Genomic DNA, 18,574 nt, shown 5'->3' with positions numbered 1-18,574 from the left:
TAAATAAAAAGCCTCATTGCCAAAATCTTGAAGTATCCCTTTAATGTAGATCATTCCATGATTACAGGTAACCCTGAATGAATTGTGAATTAGTGAGGAAAGTTAGAGACTCAAGGGTCATACCCCCAAGACATGCTAACCTCCCCTGTTATTGTTAATGGTAAAAATATTATCAAATATAATTTCCCCCATTTTGCATATAATGTAGCTCAGTATGTGAATTATTTTATACAGCCATTGTTGCTCATCTTTATCAAGGGTGTCAATAATGTCAGACCCCACTGTGTATCTTGCAAGATACGAAGTGATATGTCGTTTTTGCTATCTTTAAAACAAATGATTTAAATGTTTTCTATATTAAACGTTTTCACTGTAATAACCTTGTCCTTACAGAGCATAACAAAGAGAGAGTACTTGAGTTGGATGCTTGGATGGGGTGGAAGGGTAGCCTAGTGGTTAGAGCATTGGACTAGTAACTGGAAGGTTGCAAGATCAAATCCCTGAGCTGACAAGGCAAAAATCTGTTGTTCTGCCCCTGAAAAAGGCAGTTAACCCACTGTTCCTATGCTGTCATTGAAAATAATAATGTGTTCTTAACTGACCTCCCTATGATTAATGGATGGGGCAGGAGCCAGGTTCAATTATCAATCCTCTATGGAGCAGGACTAATCGTGTCACTTTATTCCATTAAACCATTCAACTCAGTACGAGACACGAGAGAGAAAAGTCCCTCAGCTTGAAAAGTTGGAGTGGTAGTACTAACACGTAACAGACGAGGCACAAATTGTCTCTCTTAGGGAGACAGGATAACTTCTGCAAGGTTTCATGTTCTGAATATTGAATGAGTGTGAGATTGTGACAAGCCATTCGTGTTAGAAGTTTATCTACTGTGTTATATCAACAACAACAAAACGAATCAAGTGTATTATTCAAAGAAGTCTAGCAGCAGCAAAGAATAGGTAATGTTGATTGTTGAAAAGCTCGTTTGAGCAGAACATCTGACGACATGGCCGTCAGGCCCTAACTGTAGATACACTTCGGTTTCACAAAGGTTCTTAGACTGTACGTACAGTACATATGCCTATTCACCGTGGTTTCTTTCTTCTATGCAAATTAGACTCCAGAAGAGAGAAATGATTGACAAATGATACCATCTAACTCATTATTGTAATAATTATTTGCGGTACACTAATGCGTTTTCAACAACCACAGTGGACAATATGATCAATATTTCATATGGCCTACATCATTTCAGACCAAGTGTCCTACAGTAACGATGAATTAATTAAAGATGGATGAAGAATATATTGCCCTTGGTGATACATTTCAATTAACAGTAGCTGGATATGTATGACACTTACTGCAGTGCCAGGCCATACTCATGTCACCAAACAGGAAGTGAATGATTATATCCATGAACATGAATATTATTTAAAGATGGAATGGATGTGGTGGTTTCACCATTAACGATTCCAGCTTTAATGTTCAGGTTTGACTAATGGCAATGATTGGTGGGCTAGGCTGGGACATTCAACTACATCATCCATGCTCTGCAGTGAGGACATTGTCAATAAAGTGGTCAGACCTCTTGTTGATCAGTCTTTTTAAATGTCATCACACCTAAAGAACATTGTAAATGTACTAACAGTGTTAAGGTTTTCTTCCGTCGGAAGAGAGGAGGACCAAAATGCAGCGTGGTTATCTCGATACATCTTTAATAAAGATAAAAACAAACAATACAAAAAAACACTAAACGTAACGTGAAAAACCAAAACGGCTCTATCTGGTGCAAACAAACACAGAGACAGGAACAATCACCCACGAAACACTCAAAGAATATGGCTGCCTAAATATGGTTCCCAATCAGAGACAACGATAAACACCTGCCTCTGATTGAGAACCACTCCAGGCAACCATAGACTTTTCTAGACAACTATACTACACCACAATCCTATAACCTACAAAAAAACAAGACAAAACACACCACATAAATAACCCATGTCACACCCTGGCCTGACCAAAATAATAAAGAAAACACAAAATACTAAGACCAGGGCGTGACAGAACCGCGGACTCACGGCCGCACACCTAAACCCATAGGGGAGTGTCCGGGTGGGCATCTGTCCACAGTGGCGGCTCCGGCGCGGGACGTGGACCCCACTCCAACAAAGTCTTAGTCCGCTTAATTAGCGTCCTTAGATTGGGGACCCTCGCAGCCAACCTTGGCCTTGTAACCCTAACCAAGGGCCCCAATGGACTGAGGGACAGCTCCGGACTGAGGGACAGCTCGGGACTGAGGTAGCTCGGGACTGAGGGGTAGCTCGGGACTGAGGGGTAGCTCAAGACTGAAGGGTAGCTCAAGACTGAAGGGTAGCTCAAGACTGAGAGGAAGCTCAGCACTGAGAGGAAGCTCAGGCAGGTTGATGGTTCTGGCAGATCCTGGCTGACTGGCGGCTCTGGCAGATCCTGGCTGACTGGCGGCTCTGGCAGATCCTGGCTGACTGGCGGATCCTGGCTGAATGGCGGATCCTGGCTGACTGGCGGATCCTGGCTGAATGGCGGATCCTGGCTGACTGGCGGATCCTGGCTGCTCCATGCTGACTGACGACTCTGGCTGCTCCATGCTAACTGGCGGCTCGGGATGCTCCATGCTGACTGACGGCTCTGGCTGCTCCATGCAGACTGGCGGCTCTGGCTGCTCCATGCAGACTGGCGGCTCTGGCTGCTCCATGCAGACTGGCGGCTCTGGCTGCTCCATGCAGACTGGCGGCTCTGGCTACTCCTTGCAGACTGGCAGCTCTGGCTGCTTACATTTACATTTACATTTAAGTCATTTAGCAGACGCTCTTATCCAGAGCGACTTACAAATTGGTGCATTCACCTTATGACATCCAGTGGAACAGTCACTTTACAATAGTGCATCTAAATCTTAAAGGGGGGGGTGAGAAGGATTACTTATCCTATCCTAGGTATTCCTTAAAGAGGTGGGGTTTCAGGTGTCTCCAGAAGGTGGTGATTGACTCCGCTGTCCTGGCGTCGTGAGGGAGTTTGTTCCACCATTGGGGGGCCAGAGCAGCGAACAGTTTTGACTGGGCTGAGCGGGAACTGTACTTCCTCAGTGGTAGGGAGGCGAGCAGGCCAGAGGTGGATGAACGCAGTGCCTTTGTTTGGGTGTAGGGCCTGATCAGAGCCTGGAGGTACTGAGGTACCGTTCCCCTCACAGCTCCGTAGGCAAGCACCATGGTCTTGTAGCGGATGCGAGCTTCAACTGGAAGCCAGTGGAGAGAGCGGAGGAGCGGGGTGACGTGAGAGAACTTGGGAAGGTTGAACACCAGACAGGCTGCGGCGTTCTGGATGAGTTGTAGGGGTTTAATGGCACAGGCAGGGAGCCCAGCCAACAGCGAGTTGCAGTAATCCAGACGGGAGATGACAAGTGCCTGGATTAGGACCTGCACCGCTTCCTGTGTGAGGCAGGGTCGTACTCTGCGGATGTTGTAGAGCATGAACCTACAGGAACGGGCCACCGCCTTGATGTTAGTTGAGAACGACAGGGTGTTGTCCAGGATCACGCCAAGGTTCTTAGCGCTCTGGGAGGAGGACACAATGGAGTTGTCAACCGTGATGGCGAGATCATGGAACGGGCAGTCCTTCCCCGGGAGGAAGAGCAGCTACGTCTTGCCGAGGTTCAGCTTGAGGTGGTGATCCGTCATCCACACTGATATGGCTGCTCCTTGCAGACTGGCAGCTCTGACGGCTCCTTGCACACTGGCAGCTCTAGCAGCACTGGACAGGCGGGAGACTCCGGCAGCGCTGAACAGGCGGGAGACTCCGGCAGCACTGGACAGGAGGAAGGCTCTGGCAGCGCTGGAAAGGCGAAGCGCACTGTAGGCCTGGTGCGTGCTGCTGGCACTGGTGGTACTGGGCCGAGGACACGCACAGGAAGCCTGGTGCGGGGAGCTGCCACCGGAGGGCTGGTTCGTGAAGGTGGTACTGGATAGACCGGACCGTGCAGGCGCACTGGAGCTCTTGAGCACCGAACCTGCCCAACCTTACCTGATTGAATGCTCCTGATCACCCTGCCAGTGTGGCGAGGTAGAATAGCCCGCACTGGGCTATGCAGGCAAACCAGGGACACCGTGCGCAAGGCTGGTGCCATGTAAGCCGGCCCAAGGAAACGCACTGGAGACCAGATGCGTAGAGCCGGCTTCATGACACTTGGCTCGATGCCCACTCTAGTCCGGCCGATACGAGGAGCTGGTATGTACTGCACCGGGCTATGCACCCGCACTGGAGACACCATGCGCTCTACAGCATAACACGGTGCCTGCCCGGTCTCTCTAGCCCTCCGGTAAGCACAGGAAGTTGGTGCAGGTATCCTACCTGGCTTCGCCATACTCCCTGTGTGCCCTCCCCAAGAAAGTTTTGGGGCTGACTCTCGGGCTTCCATCCACGTTGCCGTGCTGCCTCCTCATACCAGCGCCTCTCCGCCTTTTACCGCCTCCAGCTTTTCTTTGGGGCGGCGATATTCTCCTGGCTGTGTCCAGGGTCCTTTACCATCCAAGATTTCCTCCCATGTCCAGAAATCTGGATTTTGCTGCTCCTGCTGCCGCTGCCTGTCACCACGCCGCTTGGTCCTGTTATGGTGGGTGATTCTGTTAAGGTTTTCTTCCGTCGGAAGAGAAGGGGACCAAAATGCAAGCGTGGTTATCTCGATACATCTTTAATAAAGATAATAACGAACAATACAAAAACCACTAAACATAACGTGAACAACCAAAACAGCCCTATCTGGTGCAAACAAACACAGAGACAGGAACAATCACCCACGAAACACTCAAAGAATATGGCTGCCTAAATATGGTTCCCAATCAGAGACAACGATAAACACCTGCCTCTGATTGAGAACCACTCCAGGCAACCATAGACTTTTCTAGACAACTATACTACACCACAATCCTATAAACTACAAAAAAGACAAAACACACCACATAAATAACCCATGTCACACCCTGGCCTGACCAAAATAATAAAGAAAACACAAAATACTAAAACCAGGGCGTGACAAACAGCAATAATATAACAATAATCTCATGACTTCCGGCGCCGACAATCACGGACTACAAGAAGAAAACCAGCCCAGTCTGTTAAGCTAAGGTAACTGAGCTAAATGACTACCGCCCCGTAGCACTCACTTCCATCATCATGAAGTGCTTTGACAGACTAGTCAAGGACCATATCACCTCCACCCTACCTGACACCCTAGACCCACTCCAATTTGCTTACCGCCCAAATAGGTCCACAGACGATGCAATCTCAACCACACTGCACACTGCCCTAACCCATCTGGACAAGAGGAATACCTATGTGAGAATGCTGTTCATCGACTACAGCTCGGCATTCAACACCATAGTACCCTCCAAGCTCGTCATCAAGCTCGAGACCCTGGGTCTCGACCCCGCCCTGTGCAGCTGGGTACTGGACTTCCTGACGGGCCGCCCCCAGGTGGTGAGGGTAGGCAACAACATCTCCACCCCGCTGATCCTCAATACTGGGGCCCCACAAGGGTGTGTTCTGAGCCCTCTCCTGTACTCCCTGTTCACCCACGACTGCGTGGCCACGCACGCCTCCAACTCAATCATCAAGTTTGCGGACGACACAACAGTGGTAGGCTTGATTACCAACAACGACGAGACGGCCTACAGGGAGGAGGTGAGGGCCCTCGGAGTGTGGTGTCAGGAAAATAACCTCACACTCAACGTCAACAAAACTAAGGAGATGATTATGGACTTCAGGAAACAGCAGAGGGAACACCCCCCTATCCACATCGATGGAACAGTAGTGGAGAGGGTAGCAAGTTTTAAGTTCCTCGGCATACACATCACAGACAAACTGAATTGGTCTACTCACACAGACAGCATCGTGAAGAAGGCGCAGCAGCGCCTCTTCAACCTCAGGAGGCTGAAGAAATTTGGCTTGTCACCAAAAGCACTCACAAACTTCTACAGATGCACAATCGAGAGCATCCTGGCGGGCTGTATCACCGCCTGGTACGGCAACTGCTCCGCCCACAACCGTAAGGCTCTCCAGAGGGTAGTGAGGTCTGCACAACGCATCACTGGGGGCAAACTACCTGCCCTCCAGGACACCTACACCACCCGATGTTACAGGAAGGCCATAAAGATCATCAAGGACAACAACCACCCGAGCCACTGCCTGTTCACCCCGCTATCATCCAGAAGGCGAGGTCAGTACCGGTGCATCAAAGCTGGGGCCGAGAGACTGAAAAACAGCTTCTATCTCAAGGCCATCAGACTGTTAAACAGCCACCACTAACATTGAGTGGCTGCTGCCAACACACTGACACTGACTCAACTCCAGCCACTTTAATAATGGGAATTGATGGGAAATGATGTAAAATATATCACTAGCCACTTTAAACAATGCTACCTTATATAATGTTACATACCCTACATTATTCATCTCATATGCATACGTATATATTGTACTCTATATCATCGACTGCATCCTTATGTAATACATGTATCACTAGCCACTTTAACTATGCCACTTTGTTTACATAATCATCTCATATGTATATACTGTACTCGATACCATCTACTGTATCTTGCCTATGCTGCTCTGTACCATCACTCATTCATATATCTTTATGTACATATTCTTTATCCCCTTACACTGTGTATAAGACAGTAGTTTTGGAATTGTTAGTTAGATTACTTGTTGGTTATTACTGCATTGTCGGAACTAGAAGCACAAGCATTTCGCAACACTCGCATTAACATCTGCTAACCATGTGTATGTGACAAATAAAATTTGATTTGATTTGATTTGAATCTTTTTTTGTGAGGTACTGTATTGACCTCAATGAAAAGCATTTTAAATGATCAGATTACTTTTATTTACAACATATATAAACGGGGGTTCAATTATTATTATTTGAGCCATTGCAGTACAGTTGTTATAGCTAAAGCCATGGTAAAGAATAATGCAGCTAAAACACACTTGGGATTTATTTGTGCTCTGTATTTTTGGAGCTATTCGAATAGGGATTTAATTTCTTACTTATGTGGGAGTATCCTATTCATCCCTGGTGTTCTTGACCTTCCGGAAGGTGTATCTTAATTTGACTCTGCTTCTCACAGCAGCAACAGAAATTGGAATCATTATGTGGATTACAATTAATGGACTTTTTTGTAAGGGTTGATACATTTTTCGTAAGGGGAAAATGAAGTCTGAAATTTCAAAGTGGAAATTACAAACTTCAGAAGTGTTTTAAAACCTAAAATACACAACAAATGTTACATTTTCTGTATTGCAAGAAAGTTCTGCTCCAACAGGGTGATCAAATTAAGATCCTATCTCAAGGTTCTGAGTAATGAGTAATGCAAATAAAATAATTTGTCTATTATTGGTCCTGTAATGTTTCCGTAGACCTTTACAGTATCGTTCCTGAAAATGTGTGTTCCTGAATGATTCATGTGTTCCTAAAATTGCTTTATGGTATTCAAATGGGATCTATTTTGAAAAATTGAGATACAATTACTAGTGTTCATTATATGCATCATTGCAAGTATATGTTGAAACCGTTAACAACTATTTTACTCAAAATCATGTGTCTGTGGTCTAGTGAATGGCATCTAAAAATATTTTTAAGGTTAAATATTGAATTTATTAAATATTCCTATTCCTGAGAATGGCTTACCAATAACAACTTCCAAAAGGACTAATTAGAAGTAAAAATTAGTTGGAGTGGACCCCCTGAGTGGCGCAGTGGTCTAGAGTCATCACTACAGACCCAGGTTCGATCTCGGGCTGTATCACAACTGTCTGTGATCGGGAGTCCCATAGGGCGGCGCACAATTGGTCCAGCACCTTAGGGGAGGTTTTGGCTGGGGGCTTTACTTGGCTCATCGTGCTCTAGTGTCTCCTTGTGGCGGGCTGGGCGCCTGTAGGCTGACCCCGGCCGTCAGTTGAACGGTGTTTCTTCCGACACATTGGTGCGGCTGGCTTCTGGATTAAGCAGGCAGGTGTTAAGAAGTTCAGTTTGGCGGGTCATGTTCAGGAGGACTCATGACTTAACCTTCTCCTTCCGAGCCGGTTGGGGAGTTGCAGCGATGAGACAAGATTGAGTTGGAACACCCGATAAAAAAAGGCAGAGTGATTTATTTTGCTCACTTTATTTCACTGTACAGGATGAGAACAGACGACTAGCGTTTCGACGTCAAACTGACATCTTCCTCAGTGACCTGATCATTGCACTTAACTCCTATTTATAGCCTAATAGCCCATTGTGAAACAACAATGTAAAGCAAGTATAATGATATGTTTCAAGGTAAAATAGTGTGTCTCGTTAGTCAATAGGTCATGTCAAAATATACTGTACGTCCGGATTCACAGAATATCACCAATGTATATTTTTACATGGCCTGTTGATTAACGAGACACACTATTTATGTAATTATTTTGTGCTGTAACCTGCCATTTACCTTGAAACATATTATCATTTAAAAAAAATAAAAGTGTTGTGTCTCAATGGGCCAGTAGGCTATAAATAGGAGCTAAGTGCAATGGTCAGGTCACTCCGGAAGACATCAGCTTGACGTCAAAACATCAGTACTTCTGTTCGTATCCTGTACAGTGGATTAAAGTTAGCAGTGCTCAAACTCCTCTTTACTTTGAATTAGTCCTTTTGGAATTAGTTAGTTTTTTTTGGTAAGCCATTCTCATAATTATTGTCATGGTTGTTGAGCAGCCCTCCTTTCCTTTGTTTGTTGAAGCGCGAAGACCCACCTGAACTCATTCCTATTAGAAAGTTAACCTTCACTGAGTTTGTATGATTGACTTGCCTTAAGAAAAATATATTGGCTGCAAAATATCCTGCATTTTTTTGTTAATCTGTTTAACCTACTGTACATTATTCCAAGAAATGTGTGAAGGTATCTAAAAATATTCCTCTGAATGTAATAGTAATGATGACAATGATGTCAGGATTTGGCCAGGGTTGTTCCGGTTTTTGGTCACTAGATGCCCCCATTGTGCTTTTTGACCTTTTGTTTTCCCTTGATCCCCATTATTATTTGCACCTGTGCCTCGTTTCCCCTGATTGTATTTAAACCCTTAGTTTTCCTCAGTTATTTGCTCTGTGTTTGTATGTTAGCACCCAGCCCTAGTATTCTGTGTACTCTTGTTGATCCCGGTGGACTCGCTTGTGGAATTCTGTTTTTTGTTCTTGTTTATTTATTTTTGAGAATCTTTTGAGGCTTTTTATGCTATACCTACCACCTTGAGGGTTTACCTTTTTGTCTTGGAGGATTACCTTTGTTCTTGTGGAATTCCTTTTGAGGTTGGGGAGGTACATGTTTTCCTGCAGGACTTCACTTTTTTACTTCATTAAATACACTGTCTCAAGTACTGCTGTGCCTGCCTCATCTTCTGGGTTCTGCCGACTATTCGTGGCTCAGTTGGTTAAGTGACTGTTTCTCACTCCGGAGGCCCGGGTTCGTAACCGGGTCCTGACAAATGATAGCTTAGATGATACTATTTGGAAAGGAACCATATGCAAGAGGTACATTTACCATTACATTACTGCCTCTTTTTGCTATGTGCTGGCAGATGCCTAAAGCATATAATGTAGCTGTGTTCTCATAGGTTTAATGCAGCACAGAAACTGTCAGAAGTGGACTAAAATTAATTATGGGGTGGCAGGTAGCCTAGCGGTTGACAGTGTTGAGTCAATAACCAAAAGGTTGCTGGTTGCTGTCTGTACCCTTGAACAAGGCATTTACTGTCACGATTGTTATAAGGAGTGGACCAAGATACAGCGTGGTATGTTTCCATCCTTTATTTTGGAATAGAAAACTTTAAACAACAAAACGAACAAACGAAACTACTACAATGCTCACAGGCAACTATACATAGACAAGATCCCACAATGCACAATGGGAAAATGGCTACCTGAATATGAACCCCAATCAGAGACAACAATAAACAGCTGCCTCGGATTGGGAACCATACTAGATCAACATAGAAATATAAATCACCTAGATAACCAACCCTTAAATCACACCCCGATCTAACCAACATAGAGAATAAATGCTCTCTATGGTCAGGGAGTGACAGTATCCCCCTCCCCCGCCCTAATCGCCAGATGCTCCTATGGTCAGGGCGTGACAGTACCCCCTCGTCGCCAGAGTCTCCGGACCGCAGACCGTCGCCGGATGCTCCGGACCGCAGACCGTCGCCGGATGCTCCGGACCGCAGACCGTCGCCGGATGCTCCGGACCGCAGACCGTCGCCGGGCTGGGAACTGTCGCCAGAAGCTCTGGACTGGGAACTGTCGCCAGAAGCTCTGGACTGTGGAGGCCTGATGCGTGGGACCGGTACAGGTGGCACCGGGCTGATGGCATGCACCTCAGGGCGAGTGCGGGGAGGAAGCACAGGACGTACTGGACTATGGAGGAGCACTTGAGGCCTGATGCGTGGGACCTGTACAGGTGGCACCGGGCTGATGACACGCACCTCAGAGCGAGTGCAGGGAGGAAGCACAGGACGTACTGGACTGTAGAGGCGCACTAGAGACACAGTACGTATGGTCGGAGCAGGATATACTGGGCCGTGGAGGCGCACTGGAGGTCTGGAGCATAGAGCTGGCACAACGCGTCCAGGCTGGATGCTCACTTTAGCCAGGCAAGTGCGGGTGCGCTGGCACAGGATTCACTGGGCTGTGAAGGCGCACTGGCGACACAGTGCGTAGAGCTGGCACGGGATATCCTGGACCGAGGATGCGTACTGGAGACCAGGAGCGCTGAGCCGGCACAATCCATCCTGGCTGGATGCTCACTTTCGCACGGCAAGTGCGAGGAGCTGGCACAGAACGCACCGGGTTGTGGATGCGCACTGGAGACACATTGCGTATCTCCGCAAAACATGGTGCCTGACTGGTCCCACGCTCCTCACGGCGACTGTCTTGCTCCAGACACTCAAAACAACCACTCTACCTCATCACTCCCCTCAACTATCTCACAATACTCCTTGCTCAGTCTATCCCAATATTCCTCTTCGCTCTCAGATTCGCCGACCAACCTGTGTATCCCCCCCAAAAAAATGTTTTGTGGGCTGCCTCTCAGACTTCGGTCGTGGTCGTGAACTTCTGAGTCGCCGTTGATCCTCCTGCATCTGCTTCCATGGAAGGCTTTCGTCTCCTGCCATTATCTTCTCCCAAGTCCAGGATGTCTTCTCCTCCTGGCCACGCTGCTTGGTCTGTTTGTTGTGGGATCTTCTGTCACGATCATTATAAGGAGTGGACCAAGATGCAGTGTGGTATGTTTCCATTCTTTATTTTGGAATAGAGAACTTTAAACAACAAAAATGCAGAAACGAACCGCTACTATAATGCTCACAGGCAAATATACATAGACAAGATCCCACAAAGCACAATGGGAAAATGGCTACTTAAATATGATCCCCAATCAGAGACAACGATAAACAGCTGCCTCTGATTGGAAACCATACTAGGCCAACATAGAAATATAATTCACCTAGATAACCCACTCTTAAATCACACCCCGACCTAACCAAAATAGAGAATACAAGCTCTCTATGGTCAGGGCGTGACACTTAACTCTAATTGCTCTGGATAAAATCTGAATTAATTCCTTCATTAAAACAATATAATAAGAATCTTCACTGTAAGGTATTGAAGTATAATATGTTACATTATTCAGATTTTCTGTACTAAGTATCATGTTATTGCTGTTTTATTGGCTAATACTTCTGGGAGTGGTGCGATTAAATTGGTTTGAAATCCAGCAACAATTGGACTAAAAATATTAATTTGAAAGTCCATTTAAATGAATGGAGTCAGTCATACCCTTCTATGAAATCAGATATGCATCATGAAACTTAATAAGTTGTCAATATCCCTCTGATTGACCTTGAATTGACCGGTGCATCAGCGACCCCACATTGATTTATGTCTGTGTCATCGTGTTTCCAGCAGGTCTCGCTCATGGGTTTTGACATAATTAGATCTTGTATTTACACATTCCATCGTGATCAAGAAAAATGAGTGGTGTGCTCTCAGCAGGTTAAACATTGTATTTATCTAAATAGAAAGTGTTATTATGTTACAAAGCTGCCAGAGACAAGACAATCACCATCTGCAATGTTGTCTGTCCCCTTTTTTAACCTTTATTTAACTAGGCAAGTCAGTTAAGTATACCGCTGCGCCACTCAGGAGCCCACAGTAGGAGGCTATATTTCCTACTTATACAAAGAAAGCTGGTGACTATACTTTTTTTATTTGCTTGAATAAATAGCATAACAAATGTAAGAAAAAGAATACTTTATTTGCAATATATTTATACTTTTACACAAGTAAAATAAAATGCATATCTATAGTACACAGCAACTTCAGTGAACAAATAGACAGTACTCTTTTGAGAATGCTACCCATAACCACAGCGTGACATGAAACATTAAGTATTTGTCTTACATTTACACTTATAAACATAAAAATAGCATTTAAATCAATGTTCCACTCTAAAAAAAGATTAACAAAAATAAATGGAGGAATACGATCTATCACATCTTTGGGGTTGTCATGAAGGAAACCTCAGAACATTCTTAGTTTTAAACAGCTTGTGCTGTTTCAGTGTCTTTGTAATAACCAATCACCACCATTGGCAGAGTAAACCTAGAGAGGATAGGGCCTCCCAGAATAAGTGCTTTATAGCTGGGCAGAACATACAGTATCACCTGGGAACAAATCCATTACATGTATACATTTGGAATGGACATACTGTAGAAAGGCATCCATTTGTTGAATTGTCTTTTTTTTAGCTCTTCCAATTCTCTTTTCAAATTCATATCATCAGATCTACATGTAACTGACAAAATAAAGGAAACACGGACATAACGTGTCTTAATAGGGTGTTGGGGCACCACAATCCAGAACAGCTTCATTGCACCTTGGAATATATTATAGTGTCTGGAACTCTATTGGAGGGATGCGACACCATTCCACGAGAAATTCCATAATTTGGTGTTATGTTGAATTTACCATAAGTGTTCAAATGGGTTGAGATCTGGTGACTGAGACTGCCATGGCATATGGTTTACATAATTTTCATGTTCAACAAACCATTCAGTGACCACTCATGTCCTATGGATGGGGGCATAGCCATGGTAGCCAAATTATTGGCCAAAATAAAGGCCTGCCCAGTCATTTTAAAGATGACTCTAAAGGCCCATTTATGCTTGCTCCATAAATGCGAAGGCTTGCGGAGATCAAATTGAGCTCTGTACAGCATCGCAGTGCGCTCTGTAATTCTCCGTATAGCTCTGCATTAACATGATTGGTTGACAGTAGCTGGGGGTGAGAGGTCCAATATAAACATAAACTTACTTCCTTGACAATTTCCTTCACAACAGCTCTGCTCTGCACCGCAAAGTGCAAAAAATATCAATGCCCTGACTTCTGGTGAGGCCATATCACACTAAATGTACGGCCACTGAAGATGGCAGATTGATCATGCAGAGCCTTTGAGCATGACGGGATGTTAAGTGCCTAATTAAATCAGGAACCACACCTGTGTGAAAGCCCCTGCTTTCAGAATACTTTGTATCCCTCATTTAGTCAAGTGTTTCCATTATTTTGGAAGTTACTTGACTGAAAGTTCTGTTCCCCTTTCCCACCCTTGGCACTTAGCAGGGCCTCCTGCACTGGCCTTACACTGGCCCATATTATCCCTCTGTTATTGTAACTTCTAACAGAAGTCTAAGGATAGCCAAAACACAGGCAGAAAGACAAGCCTCCATGCTCCAATTGTAGATCCGTGGGACTTGAGACACAGAGGGTCTGACATGTTCTCCTTTGCACACCTTTTCTTCTTTTCAGGGTCATTGGAGGGGCTTAGATCCTCTGAGGACTGGTCCGGGTTGTTAGATAATGTTCCCACTGGCACATCGTTCAAACTATGTTTGTTCTGGGGTTTGTTGCGGTCAGCTTCCAACAGCTTCGTTTTGGAGATGTTCTCTTTCTCCTTCAGAGGATTGTTGGTGATTTGTCTGCTGTTGTAGGAGGAGGGATCTGGGAGACCCTTGCTGGAGATGATGGACGACTTGTCTTTATCTGAGAGGCAGCACCTGGGAATACCAGCCCTAAGTGGACTCTCCGTGGTGAGTTTTCCAGATCGTGTCTTGGAACTGAACATGCTAATCCAAGTATGGTCAGAGCTGTCATAGCAACCTTCCAGGTCAGGGATCTTTAGCTGTTTCAGGTCTTTTCCGGACAGTCTGGCCGGAACATGGCACTCAAGCTCTGAGCTAGACCCTTTAAATCCCTTAAACCAGTCCCACAGGGTCCTGGCCCGGCAGTCACAGATCCACTGGTTCCCATTCAGACGCAGGTACTGGAGGGACACCAGTGGGTCCATGGTCTCCCCTGTCAGCACTGTTAGATTATTGAAGAACAGAAACAAAGTGGTCAGCTTGCGTAGGTCATGAAAAGAATTGCGCTGGACGAAGGTCACTCGATTCTGATGCAGCAGCAAGCGGTCCAAGTTCACCAAGCCTCGCAGCATGTGATCCGTCACAGTCTTTATCTTGTTGTTGTGGAGGAACAGGTAGGTCAGGTTGGCCAGGTCCAGAAAAGTATCGTCATGGAGAGTCAGTAAGCTGTTGTCCTGGAGATAGAGGTGCTGCAGGGAAAATAGTCCCCTGAAAACGCCTACAGGCAGCACAGACAAGCCACAGCTGTGCAGGTGCAGGGTGTGCAGTCTAGACAGGCCTCGGAAGGCAGTGGGGCTGATGATCCTCAGGTCATTGTCCCCTATGTCCAGCTCCTCCAGCCTCTCTAGGCCGTAGAAGGCACCAGCCTCGATGTGGCTGATGTTGTTGGAGTAGAGCCAGAGTACGGTGAGGTTTCTGCAGGGACTGAAGCTGGTGGAGCGGACCACGGTAAGCTTGTTGTTCTGGAGGAAGATGCGCTGGCTGTGGATAGGGATCTCTGTGGGGATGGAGTAGAGGCCCTGCTGTTGACAGGCCAAGGTGGGCCGTGGCTCACTGTGGCATATGCATGGCGCTGGGCAGCCCTCCACCCAACCTTCCATCCGAGGCACTGACTGAAGCCAAAGGACCAGAAAGTAGAGTTCGCCAACTGCAAAAGAGGAATAAACAAGTGGGTAATGAGAATATGTTGGGGTTCTGCTGGACTTAGAAGAAAAGCATTTGTGTTAACTTCCAAACACCCAGCCTGCTGTAAATCATACAACATGAATAGAGTCTTGTCCTTGAGGCAGAACTGAGCAATTTCCTTTAAGGTAGGCCAGGTGCAAAGTCAAAATTGGCTATATTTAAAAAATTTATGAACCCAAAAAATGTGTTCTTTGTTTCTAATTTAAGGTTAGGGTTAGGCATTAGGGTTAACAGTGTGGTTAGGGCTAGGGTTAAGGTTAGGGTTATGTTTAAAATCATATTGTATGACTTTGTTCTAGCATAGGGTTTCCCAAACTCAGTCCTGGTTGATTATTTGAATCGCCTGTGTAGTGCACCCAGGGGGGGCCCCAGGACCAAGTTTGGGAAAGCTGATCTAACACATACTGTAGAATATTTAAACAGTCTCTTAAACTACCTCACAGCACATTTATAAAGTTCGAATTTACCTATTAAAGCTAGAATATATTTAAACAATGGAAAATAAAACACAATAATAGATAGAAGCATGTAATTCATGATTTTACAAATGTAGTGCTCTTTAGATCTTTACGTTTTGGGATTTTGTTGAATGAAGCAGCAGAACACAACACCCTCTATAAAATGGCGATATTTACAATCCTTAGAAGGAATCAGTTGTGCAAGTCTAATCAGAGCAGAAGATCCTGGTTTAGATTTCACTGACTGTGCCTCAACATTTCATCTCTGTTCAGCTCTCCAACTACTGCAGTATCTCAGTCTCTTCCTCTGTTTTACTACTATATAATCCCCTTATGATGTCTTCAAATTGAGTTTTTATTTACTATAGAAAACAACATTTATTAAGTGAAATGGATATAATGCACACAAGATGTACTCACTCAGTCAATTCACATAAAAAATCCACATTTCCCTGTATGAGTAAAGCATACCATATAAAGTGGATAGCGGCTGGAATACACATCAAATTTGGTAGCTTTTGACCACTTCATTTTGATTCCTGTTCTGGAAGCACGGGCCAGAGAGATAGGGAAAGAGACAGAGGGGAGCGAGAGAAGGGGGGGGGGTGTAGGGAGAGAATGCAGGAGTGGGGGGGTGGACTATTTGACAAATTAACAAAACATTATTGGGTTGAGAAAATTTGCTCCAGACTAACAGAGCAAATCACATTTGAGGATAGCTGGGAATTGCCACTTGGCCTGTGCTAGAGATCTCAGTGGATTTTCTTGCTTCAATAGTATCAGGAGTGATGGGGTGGAGAAAGGAAAGTTGGCATAGGGCTCTCACATCAGTACTGACATCACATGAGTGCCTACAGTAGAACTCGTGTCCAGTGCAGGATGCACTTTCCTCCTACAGTTACTATACTTTACTCTTATAGTAAAGGACAACTCAATTTGATAAAACAGATATGTTTTCTTAAACATAATATCCATAAAAAAACATAAACAAACTGTGTGCGGAAAAGTCTTACTTTGCAGGACTATGACACCTCAAAATATCATATGGACTACAGGTTTTTGCCAATTGATGTGCATTGGAGAAATAATTACAATATAGCAATTAAACACTGAAGTGATAGATGTGCTGACGATGAGTGTGCAAGTAGAGATATTGGGGTGCAAAGGAGCAAAATAAATAAAATAAATAACAGTATGAGGAGGAGGTAGTTGGATGAGCTATTTACAGACGGGCTATGTACAAGCGCAGTCATCTGTGAGCTGCTCTGACAGCTGGTGCTTAAAGCTAGTGAGGGAGATATGAGTCTCCAGCTTCAGTAATTTTGTTGGAGTGTTGGAGGCTATTTTGTAAATGACATCGCTGAAGTCAAGGTTCGGTAGGATAGTCAGTTTACGAGGGTATGTTTGGCAGCATGAGTGAAGAAGACTGTGTTAAGAAATAGGAAGCCGATTCTAGATTTAATTTTGGATTGGAGATGCTTAATGTGCGTCTGGAAGGAGAGTTTACAGTCTAACCAGACACCTAAGTATTTGTAGTTGTCCACGTATTCTAAGTCAGAGCCGTCCAGAGTAGCGATGCTGGATGGGCGGACAGGTGTGGGCAGCGATCGGTTGAAGAGCATGCATTTAGTTTTACTTGCATTTAAGAGCAGTTGGAGGCCACGGAAGTAGAGTTGTATGGCATTGAAGCTCGACTGGGGGTTAGTTAACACAGTGCCCTAAGAAGGGCCAGAAGTATACAGAATGGTGTCATCTGCGTAGAGGTGTATCAGAGAATCACCTGCAGAAAGAGCGACATCATTGATGTATACAGAGAAAAGAATTGGCCCAAAGAATTGAACCCTGTGGCACCCCCATAGAGACTGCCAGAGGTCCGGACAAAAGGCCCTCCGATTTGACACACTGAACTCTGTCTGAGAAGTAGTTGGTGAACCAGGCAAGGCAGTCATTTGAGAAACCAAGGCTGTTGAGTCTGCCGTTAAGAATGTGCTGATTGACAGATTCGAAAGCCTTGGTCAAATCGATGAATACAGCTGCACAGTATTGTCTCTACTTGATGGCAGTTATGATATTGTTAGGACCTTGAGCGTGACTGAGGTGCACTCATGACCAGCTCGGAAACCAGATTGCATAGCGGAGAAGGTACGGTGGGATTCAAAATGGTTGGTGATCTGTTTGTTAGGGGGCGAGGGGGGTATCTTTACTTTCTTGGGCACAGGGACTATGGTGGTCTACTTTAAACATGTAGGTATTACAGACGTGGTCAGGGAGAGGTTGAAAATGTCAGTGAAGACACTTGCCAGCTGGCCCATTCATGCTCTGAGGACACATCCTGGTAATCCGCCTGGCCCCACAGCCTTGTGAATGTTGACCTGTTTAAAGGTCTTGCTCACATTGGCTACGGAGAGTGGGATCACATTTGTCCAGAACAGCTGGTGCTCACATGCACGCTTCAGTGTTGCTTGCCTCGAATTGAGCATAAAAGGCATTTGGCTTGTCTGGTAGGCTCACCTCACTGGGCAGCTCTTGGCTGGGTTTGCCTTTGTAGTCTGTAATAGTTTGCAAGCCCTGCTACATCTGACGAGTGTCAGAGCCGGTTAGTAGGTTTCCATCTTAATCCTGTATTGACTCTTTGCTTGTTTGATGGTTCGTCTGAGGACATAGCAGGATTTATTTTAAGCAACAGGATTAGTGCCCTGCTCCTTGAAAGCGGCAGCTCTCCCCTTTAACTCGGTGCGGATGTTGCCTGTAATCCTTGGTTTCTGGTTGGGATATCTACATACGCTCATTGTGGGGATGACGTCATCGATGCACTTATTGATGAAGCCTGTGATTGAGGTGGTATACTGGTCATTGCCATTGGATGAAACCCGGAACATATTCTGTATTGAGTGCGTCACTGG

At 45.3% G+C, this 18,574-nt stretch overlaps 1 protein-coding gene across 1 annotated transcript in view; it reads right to left on the bottom strand.

The window, feature by feature from the left end:
- Positions 1–12,434: 12,434 nt before the first annotated feature.
- Positions 12,435–18,574, bottom strand: part of LOC124000426 (reticulon-4 receptor-like) — a 48,424-nt gene continuing 42,284 nt past the window's right edge. The window contains exon 2 of the mRNA XM_046306775.1: positions 12,435–15,175. Coding sequence (XP_046162731.1) covers positions 13,785–15,175 — 1,391 coding nt within the window. The 3' untranslated portion in view covers positions 12,435–13,784. The remainder of the gene's footprint in view (positions 15,176–18,574) is intronic.

Source organism: Oncorhynchus gorbuscha, linkage group LG16 (assembly GCF_021184085.1).
Source record: "Oncorhynchus gorbuscha isolate QuinsamMale2020 ecotype Even-year linkage group LG16, OgorEven_v1.0, whole genome shotgun sequence".
Classification (NCBI taxonomy): Eukaryota; Metazoa; Chordata; class Actinopteri; order Salmoniformes; family Salmonidae; genus Oncorhynchus; species Oncorhynchus gorbuscha.
The sequence above is the reverse complement of the archived record's forward strand: the minus strand, read 5'-3'. Positions and strand labels throughout refer to the sequence as shown.